This window comes from Netta rufina, assembly GCF_964035555.1.
Source record: "Netta rufina genome assembly, chromosome: Z".
Lineage (NCBI taxonomy): Eukaryota > Metazoa > Chordata > Aves > Anseriformes > Anatidae > Netta > Netta rufina.
The window spans coordinates 38,920,948-38,939,438 of NC_140126.1; the positions used below are offsets into that span (position 1 = coordinate 38,920,948).

General features: G+C 37.9%; 1 protein-coding gene across 1 annotated transcript in view; it reads right to left on the reverse strand.

Moving 5' to 3' along the window:
* FRMD3 (FERM domain containing 3) overlaps window positions 1-18,491 on the reverse strand; it is a gene marked incomplete at its 5' end in the record, with an annotated part of 154,455 nt that overhangs the window by 68,056 nt on the left and 67,908 nt on the right. The window contains one exon of the mRNA XM_084305718.1: window positions 5,717-5,759. Coding sequence (XP_084161844.1) covers window positions 5,717-5,759 — 43 coding nt within the window. The remainder of the gene's footprint in view (window positions 1-5,716; window positions 5,760-18,491) is intronic.

Sequence of the window (18,491 nt, forward strand, 5' to 3'; positions counted from 1 at the left end):
AGAACAGCTAGTGCATAGCTCTGCAAGGCCCTACCCAGTACAAGCCTACCACAAGACATTAAAAAGGTACTGAAATACCCACATTTTTAGATGTCAGTGAAATGACTGAAACTTTGGCTGTGGTAAAAATTAAAAAAAATAATAAAAGGAAAAAAGGTGTAAGAGCCAAGCTCTGCTGCTATGTAGTAGCTGCAGAAAAGCAACAGCTGTCCCCGCAAGGAGTATCATAGGGAGAAAAGAACAGCATAAACTGAACTAAATAACAGCCCGCAATCAGTCACCAGCTACGTTTATAATAGAAATGTTGTAGCAGGAGGACAGTACATGATAGAATTATACTTAAACACACAGAATATTCAGGAGATTGGGCAGGACAGTTTGAAGGCTTTGCAAGCCCTTTCCTAGACACAGGCTTCTGTAACAATATTCCTCCTCAGGAGAGCAGCAAGGAAAGCAAAACAAGGCTGCTGCAGCCTGCTAAATAGATTTCCTTTCTCAGCAACACCCACACGAACAGCACAATCCTGACCTGCAATAAGAAATATTGAAAAGAATGTGACCCCATCCATCCAATTAATCTCCAGATGTGTTACAATGTGGTACCCTTCAATTACAGAAAGAAACAGCGGATTCTCTTTGTCTGGTCCACTTTCCCCAAATAGACACCAAGCCACAAACAATGAAATTCGAAACATGAAAGGGAGAATGCATGCAACTATCCACTTTCCTCCCCATCTTAATTTAAAAGTGGATCATAAACCTGATGTTCCTCCAAAACCACAAATGACTATATATAAGTGTTTATTAAGGCCTTTGTCTTATGGATTTACAGCACTGGAGAAACACACAAGAGAACCTGATATTCTTTCATTCTCTATATTCTTGTAGTGGAAAGCAAGACAGGCAATGGATTGCATCATCTCAAGAAATGAGATTGTTAAACCAGACAATTCCTCTATTCCTCAACATTAAAATTACTTGCTACCTCTTACTCATACATTAAAGTGTATACACTACAAAAACAAACCTTCCCAAAACAGAACTCAATTTTTAGACGAATGTTTCTTCAACACTGAACCAGTCTGAATGCAATCAGGGTTATAATTCCTGTAAGCCTTTTCTCTCAGAGTGGTCCTTTACCTGTCAGATAAGGAGGAGCTGTTGCAGTGAAACGCCCAAGGCTTTGTAAGGATATCCTATCATCACAAGCTATGCTTTCTCACTAAAATGATTCACAATTACAGTCATTTCAAAGGATTTTAGTGCAGAGAACAGTACTGACTGCAAACTCTGTCACAACAGGGCTGTTAGTTTACCAGTTTATGTGTTAACAGCACACAGGAGATGAAGGTAAAGAATGAATAAAACTACTTAAGTTATGTCAAATGCTGAAACCTTCGACAGCATGACCTAGCTTCTCATGAGGGAACAGTACACAAGTACACACAGTGTGAAAGATTTTTTTTGTGGCAACCGATTGTATGTTTTAATATTTCAGTTGCCTTTGACTAAAATAAACTATCCAATGTACTAGTCAGTAACAAGCTCTTAGTTGAAAAACAAAACAAAGAGGGATGTGGGAAAGATACCCCTTGGCACAGACACCAGTGTGCAAGGAACTCAGTTTCAGGTGCATCTATTTTTAAGCAATTGCTCCTGAATCATTTAAGTCTTCTATGTATGTGAAACACTTACAGGGAATGACAAGACTAAGAAAAACTATACATTCATACTAACATTTCCTTTGTTGACCATTCATACTAACATTTCCTTTGTTGACAGACAACCTGAAACAACAGAGGAAAAAATATTTAAGAGAAAATATGTATTTTTAAAAGACAGTGAACACCTTGATTGAAGTTCTAGAAGTGTGAAACAGAGGAAAAAAGATGGAAAATTCTCAGCTACCACTTCTGGGAAGGATGTGTTTTTAACCACCTGCTTTTCACCCAGCGTAAACACTAGCTTCTGCAAAGATCTGTACTGGCAGTGCTGTTTGTTTTATGGCAGACAACTTCCTGTATCGCTCTTTGATGTTACAAAGTCTCTGAACTACATTATCCTACCAAAAGCTACTGCTCATTAAAAAAAAAAAAAAAAAAAAAAAATCTTTTACACTCAAACTGTCACGCTCACTGACGCTGCAGAAGGACCTCTGGGGAACCCTAAGACGTGTGCTGTTAATTCTATATACCTTCTCCCTTAACATGTGAATCAGATGTTTATCCAGACCACTGACTGAGCATGTATAAGACAAAACACTACCCCATGCTTTTATTTTATATTTAAGAGATACCTGATCAAACCTCTAACTGTGGTGTCTTCCTCATTGCACTTAATTAGTTACAGTACAACACAGGGCAAGGTAGATTTTCATCAACAAGTTATGAAAATGTTTCAAATTGTGTTATTAAATATGCATGGGGTCAAAGATAAAGAATATAGGGTGCTCAGGTTAGTGCCAAAATAATCACATGAAATTTCCTGTCTTCACTATGCATGGATTTACAAACAACATATTTGGTTAAATTCTTTCTTAGATTTGTACTGAGGCATGAAAAATTACTTATGAGTTTAAGAATTTGTTTGAGAGTTTTGCACAGTCCATCTCTACGCCTTCATACTCATTTTCCTTGGTTCATTCCAGCTATTCACCAATTTGACAACAGCATTAGAGATGAAGGAAATTTATATTTCTTAGCAAATTCGAGTGGCCTGACACAGGCAAATATCCTTCTGGCACTCCTTTCTCAGATTATCTGAGATGTAAGACAGTAAGAAAAATGTACATTTTGAATTCAGAGAAACAAAACTGATCCTGTTCCACTGTCATCAAAAACAAAACCCATATACTTGGATATTTTCCACGACCCATGTTCCAGAAGAGTTAGATTCTTATTATACAAATTAACCTTAACAATGAATAGGGGGGAGGAGGGGGGAAGGATTAGAGAGAGAGGATGAAAAAAATGTCCTTTTAAACATTACTGCTGAAGTGACCAGTAGGACTTACACTGAGACATTTCCAGACATTAAAAAAAAAATACAAAAGCTTTAGAAGATAGCCAAATGGAGAGGTGCTTTATTGCCAACATCAGGGGGAGAATAACAGTACAAAAAAAAAAAAAAAAAAAAAAAAAAAAGCATGCAAAGAACATAAACACTGGTTTAAAAAGACCTTTATCTACAAAGATACCTTAGGTAGCCTTATAGTGAACTTTTAAATGCATGTCTAGAAGCACAGTGCTCACTGTTCCTAATAGCCAGCCATCAATTGACTTCAGACATTACAAACAAGACGGGTAGTCATTCGGACACGACTAAAATTGCGCACACACACACACACCCCGCCCCAGCAAAATTAGTAGCAAAAGTGGCTGAGGCACTTAGCTAGGATTTACACATCATATTAGGACAAAATCATTTCAGTGAAGACAGAAAACACAAGGCTGTATGAGTAATTACACAGCAAAACTTGTTAGTGAGTAGGGGAAAATAAGTTCCCCATAAATGGTAGCTGAGATGAGGCATGCAGATATTTTTGCTGCAGGTATCCAAGTGCCTTGTAATCATATGTAAATCAAAGCATACTATTGAATTTAGAATATTTTAAATCATTATTATTAAATACAAACTACTCTTGCATCAGAGGAAATGAATATCTGTTCTTACAAAACAGATCATTTCATTGCCATCTGAATTTCTTAATGGCGAAGAAAGAAAAGGAAGCCTCCACCTAATAGGCTCACTGTGAACAGCTTCCTGCCACTACTTCTGCCAGAAGTCAGATATACATAATGTATGTTCTGTTAACCAGTCACTTCACTGCTTCAGTTTTTGCTTTCCACCTGCTGCTAATTTCAGTCCTCACTTAGGTCATCTGAGACAGTGATGCATTTTAAATTAATATTGATAATTTATGAACTATCATCTGAATCTAAATATTGTCATAGTGAATTGAATATTTTTAGAAAAAATATGAATTAACCTTGTGTGTCTTTAGAAACTGTTTCATATTCTACTACATAATATATTTTTTAGAAAAATAAATTGAGAGGTTCCTGATACAAAATGCTTACAAATGCATCTTTGTAAAGAAACCTGTGGCAGAGAAAGATACATTTAGCCATAATCTATGTGGATGCTACACTTTTACATAAAATATATATTCTTGTTTTGTTTCCTTAAATCACCTGTTATGGTAGCAACTGAAGTCCTTCATCTGTGACAAAAAATAAAGTTATGCAGCATTAAACTGAAGTTGCTCATGAAAAGCCAATAACACATTTAATTCTGTTTGTGTGCTAAATCTAAGGATGATAACAAAACACCTTTGTTGGCCTCTAATTCTAATTTTCTGTTGTTGTTGATAACCTCATATTAGCTGCATTTTATTTTGCTTCTTTCTACATACTTTCAGAGTTTTGATTAGGAGTCTTCAGCAAAAGCCACACAAGCCCTCTGATAAGCCCATCACATCACAGCATCTATGGAATTTATTGACTACCATCGATCACATCTAGGCAACATCTATATGCAGATAGAGTTGTTTTCAATAAATGAAAACACACTCAGTGCACCTATTGGCAGAGTTCCTGAATTTGTTGCTATGCGAACTGCATAACACTTCAGCTACCTAAACACTAGACACTAACAGTTCACACTGAATATGCTAGGCACGTGTGTGCACACTTATATGTACACATATACCCATCTTGCAGTATATGTTATTATAGCATTAGTGGAAGAATTTTTTGAAGTATTCCACGTCATCCAGCCAACAGGTAGGGGGGTTTCTGTTTGCTTGTTTTTACATATCTGACAATCTCTTTAACCTCATCTGATTTTAAAATAAACAGTCTCCCATACAAAAGATGCCTTGTATTCATGCTTAAAGCACAAAGGAATTGCAAACAAAGGGGTACGTATGTGAGTAAAATTCTCCTTCATTTCATAAATTAAGTAGACAGAGAACTTCTATTACACAACTCCCAGTGACCTAGGTCAAGTCTTCAGGAACAGCAAAATAAACACACTATTCTACTGTTGGATGTAAACTTCTGAGTATCAAAGTACGTATGTTTAATGAAGAAGTTCTCACAGCTGGACCATTTAATGAAAAAGATGAGACAGATCAGAGCATGTCAAAAAGACAATTCAAATGATACATTTCTATTTAAGGAGTTGTTTTGAAATAATAGTTATAATTTTCCACTTGTCTATGGCAGGAACTCACCACCTAAACTGCCAGTACCTAGCACCTGAGTTTACTTGGCTGCAGCAATGACCTTAAACTAATGTTCTGCATTGGCAGGAAGCAAGGGGTTGTGGAAAGCAAGCAACCAACCACCACCAACAGCATCAACAAACAAGCAAACACAAATAACACCGCAGATTGTCACACTCCATCTTCCAGTGGCTGACTATAGCTGACTTAAATAGAGACAGAACATACAGGTCTTCTCCTCACCAAATCTGCTGCTCCACAAAAGTCAGCTGTCTCCAGTCTTGCACAGTAAAGGAAAGCTCTTGATGTGCAGAGTTGTGGGGGAAAAAAAGTGAAATGAGGGTAGCATGGATTTTCTAGTAGACAGGACATGAAAGGCCTCTTTCCACCAGGAAATAAATAAAGTACATTCTAAATTACTGCATGGGAGCACAGAAAAACCTTTGGGCATTTCAAAAGTAGATTAAAACACGAGCTCTCAACACTTACATTTCATTTGTTTGAAGATGGACTTGTTGGGCTCAAGCCAGTGCTGGAAAGGCAAAGCAAAGTTCAGAGGTTAATACAAATCACAGAGGCAACAACATCCTTGAAGATGTATGTGGTACCAAAGATAGGAAATATGATTTTTGCTTCACCAGGCACACAAACTAGAAAAACCACTTCCATGCAGTTATAATTTACAATTGTAGTGTGCAAACATACTTGATCTTATCACATTTGTAAAGTGTAGTTGAGACAAATATAAGACAAATATTTCACATACAAATTTAAAGCAGTCATGCTCTACTGATCTATTTGCAGTGGACATTTTAGTCTTACACTTTCAACCATTTTTTTCTAGAAGAATGATCATAATGAACAAGTAAGACAGACTACTCAGAAAAGTAAACATCTGTTTGTTATTGCTTTTACAGTCCCTATAACTAAAGTATCTATCAATACTGTACTCTCAGTTAGTACCCTCAGAAAAGAACAATGTTGTGTTTCCTAGGAAAAATTAACAATCTGAAAGGGAAAATATCATATTTTTCCATGAAATGTTTACTTTATGGATAGTCAATGCACAATGAGGAGATATGGATGCCCACCAGTTGGTTTTTAAGTTTGCAAAGAAGGACTGCAAATGGAAATGCAATGGGGAAATAAATAAATAAATAAAATTTCACTTTTTATTCTCCTAGAAAAATAAACTCAGATGCTTCCATGACAAAAAGCTATGCTCACATTTCTGTTAAGAGCCTTAACGCATCTCCTGCTAACACTAGCTGAACCATTGGGAGGATGTTTTGATTGACAAAAGAACATGCTGATATTGAAGCACCACTTCTGACCACTGCCAAGAGCATTTGTACAAGGATTTTTCCCGTAAGCAAAAAATCTCCACACTAAAATGAGATTTGTGCTGCAGAAGCAGCTGGTCAAAAAGCATACTATTCAGTTTTAATAAGCATAATCAACACCGTCAGGCCTTGGACCAAGGGGGTTGCATTTTTAACTTTTTTCATTCTATCTCAAAAACCCTATAATATACTGCAAAATGACAACAGCATTTGTAAAAACGTGTAATATTAAAATACCTTGGAAAGAAGATTTCCAAGATTTCCAAACTTCTGTGGACTTTCAGAAATTGTCTCATATAGTTAACAGCAATATTGGATTTTCTTTTATGTATTTCTGTTTGAAACTTGCTTGCCACTTTGAGACTGATATAGAACACTGGTACTCAATAAATAAATAAATAAATAAATAAAGCCACCAAACAAAAGAGAAAAAGAACCCTGAGCCCTAACCAATTAACAGCAACAAAAAAAAATTCTTCCTCTTCCTTCTACCCAGTACATCTCTTTTTGTAGGGAAGAAGAAAGAAACACTAAGAAAACAATCCTGTCACCAGCTTACCAGAATTGTCTAGCTTGTTTTAATCTTTTCTAGACCACAGAAATGCATTATTTCTTCATCTTTCTCTGAAGGAATGGTGAATGTATTGGCAGTGAGGTTTGTTCAGAAAGTGGTAAAGTAATTCAAGAAATCTGCTGCAGTCTGAAGTACTTTATAGATATATAATCCAGAATTAATTAACAGACAAGATACCAGTCAAGTCACATGGATATGCAAATTTACTTTCCTTAATCTATTCACATGCCTGCCTCACCTCCACCAGGATACAGACAGTTCTAGCTGAAAACTCAGACAGAAGAGAGGAACTTGGACAAAGTACAGTCCTGTGCTGTTCCCAGGGAGCCGAAAGTTAAGAGGTATTTCATTATTTTCATCTAGCCTGAGCAGGACAAAATTTGCTTGATATTTCCCTTTGAAAGGCCAAGCTGAAATACCAGCACAGCTTTTATGGATATTTGAAAAAGTCAATTACCTATTCTAACAAAAAGCAAAGGTAAAAAAAAATTGCAAATATGAAACCCTCACAATTCATCATATGAATAGTGAAAAAGGGCAAACTGGACAGAACAATTAATCCAATTATCTTTATTTAATTAAGGAAGGCAAGAAGTGAATGGAGCAGGGACCAAAAAATATCCCTGAGCACCACATAAAATAGGCTGTGTAAACATGGATCAAATGCCTCATGCACCAAACTCCCAGGAACACGGATTTGTCTCATGTATCCAGAAGCAAACAGATGTTTCACCAAGACCTGATTTTCATGGGTTAAAAACAGATAGAAAAGAAACAGCAATTAAGCAGTCTAGACTTTCACTTGGAGGTCAGAGAACTGACAGGCAGCTTTTAGGAGCTCAGATTTCCGTGGTGACCTTCTGTCGGTACAAACATGTAGGCGATTCAACTGAATCTCCCAGAAAACTAAGCAGTTACTTTATAATTTGTGATGATTTTCAAAGGCACAGCAATTAGGTGCCAAGTGCTGTCTGAGTGTCAGGGGAAGACAAACACCTAGTCACTGCTAGTACTTCTGAAAATAGCCACCCCTATATTGTTTGCATATTTCAGTTTGATTTTTAGGAAAGATTTTCCCCTGAGTACTTATCTTCCAGCCTTACAGTGTTAACTATTAATAATTAATAACTGTGCCTCCTCACTACTATATTCCTGCTATATTTATTCCAAGATTAATTAGCTGTTATAGCTAGGACCAGATTAAGGTTCCTATGAATTCATACAGGGTTTTCTGCAGCAATTTTCAATTGAAAAGCATTTGTCATTGCAAAATGTCTTTATGTTTCAAATGTGTGGGGTTTGTTTTTCACATTTTTACTGAAAAAGAAAAAAAAAACACTTGAAAGGAAAATATAATGGTTCATCTTGAATTAGCTTGTTAGGCAAATTTTTTAAAGTATTTTAGATCTTCAATTATAAAAAAGTTTCATTACTACAGTATGCCACATCGTCTTGTCGGAACAGACCACAAGTGTTTCAAACTCTCTTGTAAAGCTAACTCCTAACAGGACAAATAAAACAGACACACGACATAAACCAGACTTAAGCCTGGAACCCTAGACAAGAATTTAATTTATCTCCATCTAATGAAATGCACAAACTAGGAACAAAGAAAAAAATCTTACAGAGCTTCATTTTTGCCTGATGAATTTCACCATGGTCCATACAGGCTGCTTTAATTGGACAATGGCATATGCTCTCACACTAGCTTGGCTTTATACAGGATAGTTCTTAATAATGATCACAAATCATTCCTTCATGGGCTGAGCCTCCTGTTTCTGAGAGGGAACACTATTAACCTCGTCATCATCTAGCACAGAAGAAAAGACTTTGGTCCTAATCCAACTAACATCTGTTACTAAGGCCCTTGTGTGGAAATTCATGCTCAACACTGACAACTTCTAGTCTCTTGTGCTGAAAGAAGTTTGGGTGGGAGATGGGTATCTGGATGGTCAGCCAGATGTCCTTGCATAAGCAGAAGGCAGAGAGCAAGTCGCTTAGAGGTCTTGAAGATCAGTCACAAGGATAGCTACTGACTCTTCATGCTTCAAGTGCCAATGGTGAGTAAGCAAAATACTACAGATAATCACCTTTGGTCTTTAGATCCTAAAATATGCTTAAAATTGTCTTCTGTCCTTCAGTAACTACAGGCTCTCTCACTAAGGGTTCATTGCAACTGCAAGCTGTGCTTCAGACTAGAGCAATTTTTACTTTGTAAATACAGCCCTCACTTCTGATCAGCATTTAAGTGGCACTGAGTAATCATTAGAGTGGCCAGGTGTGTGCCTGCTTACCCAGGAATGCTGAGTAGCTGATGTGCTACCAGCTTCCACTGCAAAAGATCAGGAAAGCAAGGACACCACACAAGGGTAAATGCTCCATTCTAGTAAGTCAATTTAACTCTGCAAACACTGATGTGCTACTGGAAAAGATACTGCAGCCAGCAACCTGCTTCAAATGCAGTCATCCACTGCAAAGCTCAGGCAAGACTGCGTTTGGTCTCAGTACAGCACAGGGACAAGGCTTTTCGAATAAAAAGGGGGAAGAAAAGAGCACGCAATATTCTGTACCTATTCTCACAGTCCTTGTAAGGGGTCAGGTATCATTATAATCCCCATATTGCCCTTCCTCCACGTTGTGACAGACACTCTACAACACAAAGATGTGTGCTCCATCTCCTCCTCCTACAGACTCTTGTTCAAGCCTGGCCTAAAACAAAGCTAAGCTCCTAAACAATTCCCAAGCCAGCCACTTGGGACTTGACCAACCGTAAGGGCAATGAACTCAGTGACTCAACACAAGGTTTTTGATCTAGTCTCTGTGCTTGCAGGAGGAATGTTAATGAAGGGACAACCAGAAGTGGTGAAACACCAACACTTAATATTTAAATCATCTTCAGCAAGCAATACCCAATCAGGTACCCAGTCACATGTGCATACAGTGAAAGAATGAGAAGAGCCAGCAGATATCACAATAATAATCTGGACATGGAAGGCTTTGATTGAAGATTTTAAGGAACAGAAGAAAGCAGGAAAATGGATAGATGCATAAAAACACTGCTAAAAAAATAAATTAAAAAAAATATTTCTATTTAAACCTCATCCCTGTATTAATCTTTAAAATGAATACCTACCCTTCCCCTTTAATAAAAAGCAAAAGCAAAAGCAAAATCAATTTGCTTTAGCCTCAAGGCAGTGACTTGCACCAGGTCACTGCCTGCCAAAATTTAGACTCAGAACAATAGTAACAGTATCCAAAGCTAATGGCAGCTCAGACAAGGGAAATTAATTGGGTGCCTGCTCTATAGCAGACAAATGACCCATGGCACCTGCATGTCTCTTTCTTCATGCCCTGGGGCTGACACCATTTATTCACGCCTTCTGGAATATCTAAAACAAGAATATCGATACTGTTCTGTTGCAGTAAAGGAGCTGTTCCTCTCTACTGTTCTCATAAAACAACCCTAGCTGGCAGTGCACTAAGCAAAAAGAAACAACAAACATCACCAACACAAAAATGAATCTGGTCCAGAAACAGTACCACACACGGGAACAGAAGCAATATTTGTACAACTCCAGGCTGAAATTTATTAAACAAATTTCCAAATTCTTACTCTGTCATTCCAAACACACTGGCATTTTCAGAGAATGTCCAATGCTCCAAGTTACAGTAGCTCAACTGATTCATAACCTCTATATCAGCTGAGCATCTGGTCCTAAAATCTGCACATATTGATGTATGCATGGAGCTGCCACACTCTGGCAGCCAACAGCTTCACAACTGATGGAAGAATGATCTTTATTTTTATCAAATCAGCCTGCACAATTTTTCGGTTTACAAGGTTACTAATCAAAGACATTTCAGTTAGCAGCATTAGTGCTAGATTAAGTGTGTATATTCACATTGTTTTTTCTATTTGTGCAGAAAATTTTGTTTACTGTTCACAAATACACCTCTACTGCTAAAAGCAAGTGCCCATTTAACTCAGCACTCTATCCCTGAAAATGGCCTGAAGGAAACACTTAGAAAAAGGACAAGAGTAGTTGCTGTATTATTCACTGGGCTTGCTGTCCAGCAGAATCCTTTACATTAGCCTCCATTTGTTTGTTAGTCTTTGTAGACTTTCACCAATTTATCTGAACATTTATTTTTCAACATATTTTTTGGTATTTTTGGCATCAACAACAATAAATTTTATGGCTAGATATAGTAATTTTTAAAAAGTGTTTTGGTACATCAATTATTCATGACTTTAAGTGCCCTTAGTTCTAAGAATTACCTAGCAAGTTTTCCCTCGTCATCCTCTCCAAGCCATTTTATATTGCATTTTCTACTCAATCTGTTACCCCTTTTCCTGGCCAAATTATCCTAGTCTAATCCAGCTCTCTTTGCATGAAAGTCTTTATGTCATTCTCATGTCCTTCTCTGATCCTTTTCTACTTCTACTATATTTTTTGAAACAGCATGACCTTACTGTACACACTGAGCAATACCACATCGAGACCTTATGCAAAAGCACATAATTTTTTTGTGATAACTCTGTACAGAGATATTCGTATACACAGAGAAGCATTAAAATTTTATTTAAACTATGGCTGTGGTAGTCTAGCATTCAGTTTGTAATACTTCTGCTCTACCCCTTCAAAGAAACTGGAAATCTCAGTTCTCTTTCTATAGGTGTATGGAGTCTTAAAAGTCATTATGCAAAGATGTAGCTTTGTTAAACTTAGGTTGAAAATTGACTGTTTTCTCTTTCTGTCAACTTTCACCACCCCCACATGGAACTAAGTACACAACTTGAAAAACACGTATTAAATAGCTGCTGCTGTTAAAGCGGAGATCAGCTGTGCCCAAGACTTGCTGACTTTTTCAAAAAGTCTCTCTGATGAGGCATTATACACGTCATATACATGCCCCATTAAAAACAGAACTGCTACTTCATGATAAAAAAATCTATTATTCAAGGACAGAAGTCTCCAATTTCCTTTATTAGTAAATACTGAGACAATGCTGAACAGCTTGGACTGTAAGACTAAACAAATGGTCTGTCCAGGTCCATTACATGTGATGTACCCTCGAATACAAAAGGGATTCTCCAGCAGCCTTGCTAGTGAAATAAGCATGTAATCTGTCAGAAAACTGCCTGTGTAAAGATGTGCCTATCAATTTTTAGTACTTCTAAGCTTGAAAGCATAAAGAAGATTGGATTTGTGACAGTTTTCTAAGGGACGACAGACAGGAGTACCAGCAAGACAGTAGTGCACAATGTCGTCTTTTTAACAATACACGGAGACAGGCTCCAGGCTCTGGGGAAGTCAGAAAATCCCACTGTATTCACAGCCACTACTCCAGATCTCCTCTGTTAGTGGGAGTGTGTTGACACAACAGTTTTGCTGAGTTAAAGGCTCTGTTTTCATACTGTCAGGCATACACTTGCAGAGCTAGAATTACTACACACTACACTGTTCCCACTCAACCCAGCAGCCTGTTCAAATGAGAAAGCACCTTACTGCTTCAGGGTGACTACAGTCTCAAACACTCCTACAGCAAACAGTGAGATTTCACAGATGCTATAGGGTCCTGCAAAGTCTTTTCATAACACCTAACTCTTCCAATCTACCTCTTAGATAGCTCCAAGGTGTTTTTACCTAACTACCGCCACCAAAAAAAATATAAAAACAAACAAACAAAAAAACAACACCAGTTTAATTTTGCACATTTCCAACTTTAAATCTGCTCAGATGCTCTCCTAAAGAGATTTAAAGAACAGATTTCATCACACTACCATATTCCTTTGGTCCAGTCCTCCACTCTTCTGAAAACCAGTGGCATCCCTCAACAAGAATCCTTCCTCTAGCCAGAGCTGCTGAAGAGTAGATGTATTATTTCACCTTAGCCCCATCTCCCACGAGCCCAAATGATGCAAAACAGGTGCTGTGCCAACCTGGGGCCTCTGGCACAGAATTAGCTATGCCGTATATCCTCAAGGGTGAGAGTGTGATAACTGACCTCAATATAATAGGTAATACAAGGAAAAAGTATCAATACACAGTTCCTTGAGCAGCAGAGTTAGTAATACCTTTTCCCGGTATGTCTCCACTTATGTCTAAAAAATGTACAAGCTCCAAATGAAGATCCATGGGTTCTCACAGTATCTCTCTTCACTCTTTAGATTCCCTATGGGACCCATGTGTACTGCAGCATTTCACTTAGTAAGAAGAAGAACAGGGTTTTACTCACAGGTATGGCAGCTCATCTTTGTGAAATCTTATGGGAACTTACTGCTTGAGACTTATATCCTCAGCCAGATTTGACTGAATCTGGCTACAAAAGTTACTACAATAGAGAATCAGGGAGAAAGGCCATATACCTAGTTTCCCCAAGAATATAGAATAAAAATTCAACAGTTAACTTATGAACACTAAGAACTCATTAGTTTCTACTATAGTGCAATTAGATGCAATAAAATGGTGTATTGCAATTTACCACAAACTCTTACTACAAACCTGGCTTTTCCAATGATACTCTAAGGTGCAGTTTCCCCAGTGGGATATCCAAGTGTGACACTAAAAGATAAAACAGCAGAGGTGGAGTAGAACCAACAGTCTTTTAACTACTATTTCAACTTGTGGTCACTGTTATCATTCCTTTTTCATATATCCAAAGACCTACAAAAAGCTACCATGCTGCATTCAGCCAAGAATGTCTTCCAGGATTTCTTTTTTGTTTGGAACAGAAAGTGGAAAACCTACAGAAACTTTTTACATAGATCAAATATGCCTAAAATATTCACACACATTAACTTATACAGAAAGAAAGAGTCATTATTAAATGGGGAGGAAAGGAAGGGGGAAAGAAGTATACCTCCCGTGGGAGGGACCCCACGTGGAGCAGGGGCAGAGTGACCGTGAAGGAGCATTGGAGACAATGCATTAGGGACTGACTGCAGCCCCCATTCCCCGTTCCCCTGCACTGCTCAGGGATAGGAAGTTGAAGATGATGGATGGGAGGAAGGTGTTTTTTAGTTTGCTTTTATTTTTTTAATGCTCTAGTCTGTTAGTAATAGGCTGTAAATTATTTTAATCTCACTATGATGAGCCTGTTATGCCTATGACGATAATCAGTGAGTGATCTCCATATCCTTTTTTTGACCTGTGAGCCTTTCTCATTGTATTTTCTAACCCTTTTCCTTTGCGGAGGTGGAGTGAGGGAGTGGTTGTGGTGGAGTTCAGCTTCCCAGCGGGATAGAACCACCACAGTTATCTCCCTATGAAGTCTGATCTTGTTTCCAGAGATCATTTGTGGTTTTTTGTTTGTTTGTTTTCTTCTGGCCAAGCTCTACAAGTAGTACTTGTGACAGGAAGTTATCTTCAACATTCTTTAGAAATGTCCTAGACTTGCTTATCACAGCATTACAATATTCCCTGTCTATGTCTAGGAAGTTGAAATCCCCCATAAGGACAAGAGCTACTGATCCAGAGATTCCTCCTAATAGCCCACAGAATAACTCACCTGAGTGGGCAATCAATAGTAGACACCCACCACGACATCAGCTTTGCTATTCATCCCCTTAATCCTCACCCAGCAGCTCTCTACTGCATCACACTTATCTTCAAAGGCTGTACAATCCAACCTCTCCCATACACACAGTGCACCTCCACCTTGCCTGCCCTGCCTATCCCTCCTAAAGGCTCCTGGTAGGTCTCCATCCCAGCACTCCAGTCATGGGATGCATTCCGCCAAGTCTCATTAATATCAGTGATATCATAGCTCTGAGAAAGGACCAACACTTCCAGTTCATACCAGTCATTCCTCATGCTGCGTTATGTTGGTATACAAGCATTTCTGGTGTGCTCCTAAATCAGTTGCTCCCTGGAGCAGCATAGGTGTTCTCCTCAGCCTTGGCAGACAGCAGTTCACCGTTCCTTGCCTTATCTTCAGTGGTCTTAATAACTCTCCTAAAAATAGTTTTCTTGTTTTAGCTTTTAGTAAAACTTCTTTTAAATATACCTCAGAATCTAGTGCCTAGCTTCTGTTTCTGTTGATCTTTAACATAAACACCTTCAATAAAGTGGTAGAGATCTTAAAATACTTCCAAAAAGATAGTTAAATTTTTTGACCCATTGCTCCCATTAGGTTTTTCCAGGTGTACTGACAGCTGGCTTAAATGAGAAACAAACTCTCTTCCTGAAACTTTATTTTTCCTCTGCTTTATATTCTGATGCACATAGAACCATATCCTCTTATGCGCTGTTTTGGTGAACTAAATAGGTTATGCCCTTCCTAATATTGTCTAAAAAAAGCTTTCCATTCTCTTGATCATTCAAATGCTCCTCCTGCTTTATTTAAATTAATCATTCTTGAAAGCAGACAAGCTAGATCAAAATAGCTGAGGCCTCATTAGGATGTAATTACATTAATACATTCCTGAAAATACAATCCTAAGGAACAGACTGTGTTTGCTTTTATCATTGCTACATCATGCTGGTGGCATATTGCTAAGAACAGATCAGGCAATGCTCATTTTATTCATTGTCCTGTACTTCTTTTCCTTTGGGGCACTGATGTATATTGTCACACACATTGTTAAACTCTCCGAATCATAGAATATCCCAAGTTGGAAGGAACCCACAAGAATGACTGAGTCCAACTCATGCTCCACTCCTCCTCAAGAGGAAGCTGTAGGCCTCCATGAGGTCTTCCCTCAGTCTACTCTTCACTACGATGAGCAGACCGAGTGACACTCTCTTACTAGTTTTGTCCACTTTCTATAATGGTGCCCCCAACTGCACGCAGCACTCAAACTGACGCCACACCAGCACGGAGCAGAGCTGGAAAATCCCTTCCCTTGACAGACTGGCAATGCTGTGCCTGATGTACCCCAGGGTACAGTTGGCCCTCCTGGCTGCCAGGGCACCCTGTTGGCTTATATTCAACTTGCCAGCAACCAGAACCACCACCCCCCCATACCTTTCCACAGAGCTGCTCTCCAGCTTCTCAACCCCCTGTCTGTACATATAGCCAGGGTTGCCCTGTCCCAGGTGCAGAATCCAGCACTTGTTAAGTTTCACATAGTTAGTGACCACTCAGTCCTCTGGGTCTGTCAAGATCTCTCCACAAGGCCTCTTTATCCCCCAAGAGAGTCAACAGCTCCTCCCAATTCAGCATCATCTGCAAACTTAGTGTGCATTCACCTCTTACATCCAGACCATTTGTACAAAAAAAAAAAAAAAAAAAAAAAAAAAAAAAGATGATGAGAACTAGTTCCAACATGGAGCCCTGGGAACCCCACTAGTTACTGGCAGCCAGCCTGATGTGACCCCATTTATTATAACCCTTTAAGCCCAACCCATTAGCCAACTGTTCACCCATCATATTATTTATTTGTCTAGCTGTATGCTGGAGATTTTGCCCAGAAAGATACTGTGAGAGACAGTATTGAAAGCTTTGCTAAAAATACAAAATATTACATCAGATGGCTTCCCTTGGTCAGCTAGGTGGGTAACCTTGTTGTAGAAGGAAATTAAGTTAATTGGCCTGATAGACTTATGTGCATCCAGACACAGCAGCAAATTCTGCACAAGTTCAGAGTTGGATTTAGGGTGAATTATAATCTCCCTTCAAAGCAATTGTTCTCAAATCACCAAATCTAACTTTAGAAAGAAGCTCTTTAAAAAAAAAAAATAGAAATGGATCTTTTGTTTTCAAGCAATACACACAGTGAATTGCATTTACAGATCTTTACTGAACTATATCTTTTACTTCCTGCAGCTTAGCTTTTTAGCCACACACTTAAACAATCAAACCTTGTAATTACAGAAGAGTATTTTTTTGTTTTGATTTGTTTTTGATTTCAGCAAGCTAAACTCACAACTACCAAAATATAAAACCATGGGTAGAATCATTACTTAACCTCATAATTTCAAAACTGTGATTTCTTCAAGTTTTCTACTGATCCACTTACTGATCAACTTTGTCTAGCTACAATGCTTGGGACCCAGCATACTTATTCATAATATACCATGCCTGTAATAGTACTAGGAGACTGTTGATTAGCATGTGTTTTTAAGATCAGAAAAAGGTCAGAATAGTGACTGGAGAAAAATATTAATGGGAGAAAAAAACACAATAATAGTTTCATAGTTTTCCTGCATCCAGCTGAGAGGTACTTGCGTATCTGATAAAGAGATAAAACTCAGGTACGCAAACCACAGAAAGATCACAGATTCAAAAAGGCCTAGATGACATAAAACGAGTTTTTCTTTACTATAACACTTGTCACATTTAAGTTCTTAGGACAGGGTTGGTTGCAAGTAAACATCTGTTCTGAGGGGAAGCATTACATGTATAAATGTCTAGAAATGCAAAAGAACAGCACAAAGAAGGGACAACAGAAGATACTGTATTTGAAAACAGCTTATTTTCATGAGTTATAATAAACCTAAAAGAAAAGTTTATGCTGCTTTCAACTCATCATCCAGGGAATTTAAGTCTGTTTTAAGAAATGTCCCACATAATTCAATGCCATTCATGTCCTAATTCATAAGAGAATTTAAAATCAAGAACTAATACCTAATTAGAGAAGTTATAAATATGCTTTAAAACTTTGGAGTAATTATAAATTAGTATTTAAAAACACGTATATAGAAAACGTAGGATTGAGAACTTTGCTTAACAAAATTCAGCTGAAGAGAGGGCCAGTTGATATAACACATACTATGACACAAGACGGTCACAGTATTCTCAGGCACTGAAGAAAAAGTGAAATGAGGACGTAAGAGTTTTTGAGGGTAAGAACGTTCAGAGTTTTCTGTTTGTATTTCACTAGTAGCCAAGAGCAAACTTAAGCTTCAGTATAAAATATAATCTTTCATTAACATTACACAGAATTAACTATACTGTAAGATGTAAATGAGCAATTGTACAGCCAACAAGGATAAGGTACTCTAGCATCTCCTTAATAAAAAGGGGAACTTATAATAAATGATATAATAGGCACATCAATCAGAGTAACTTTTGGTTTTCTCCAGTGCACCATTTTTTTTGTAGTAGTCTGACAAAAAAGAAAGGTTAATGTTTTTACTAAAATAACCCCTCTTGACTGTTAGGTAAAATAAACCATACCACAGAAATGTTTGAATGACTGTCAGAGAAAGGCCTAACAGAAATAACTACTCATTAAGCCCTACCTAATTATAGTTTAATCCAGCACTCCACCTACAACTTCAGTCAATTCCAACCAGGTTAAACCCTCTATAATTTTACTGATCATGAATGATCAAGTACACTGGTCAAAACAATTGCTAATTATTCTGGTTTTTTGTGTGTTTTTTGTTTGTTTGTTTGT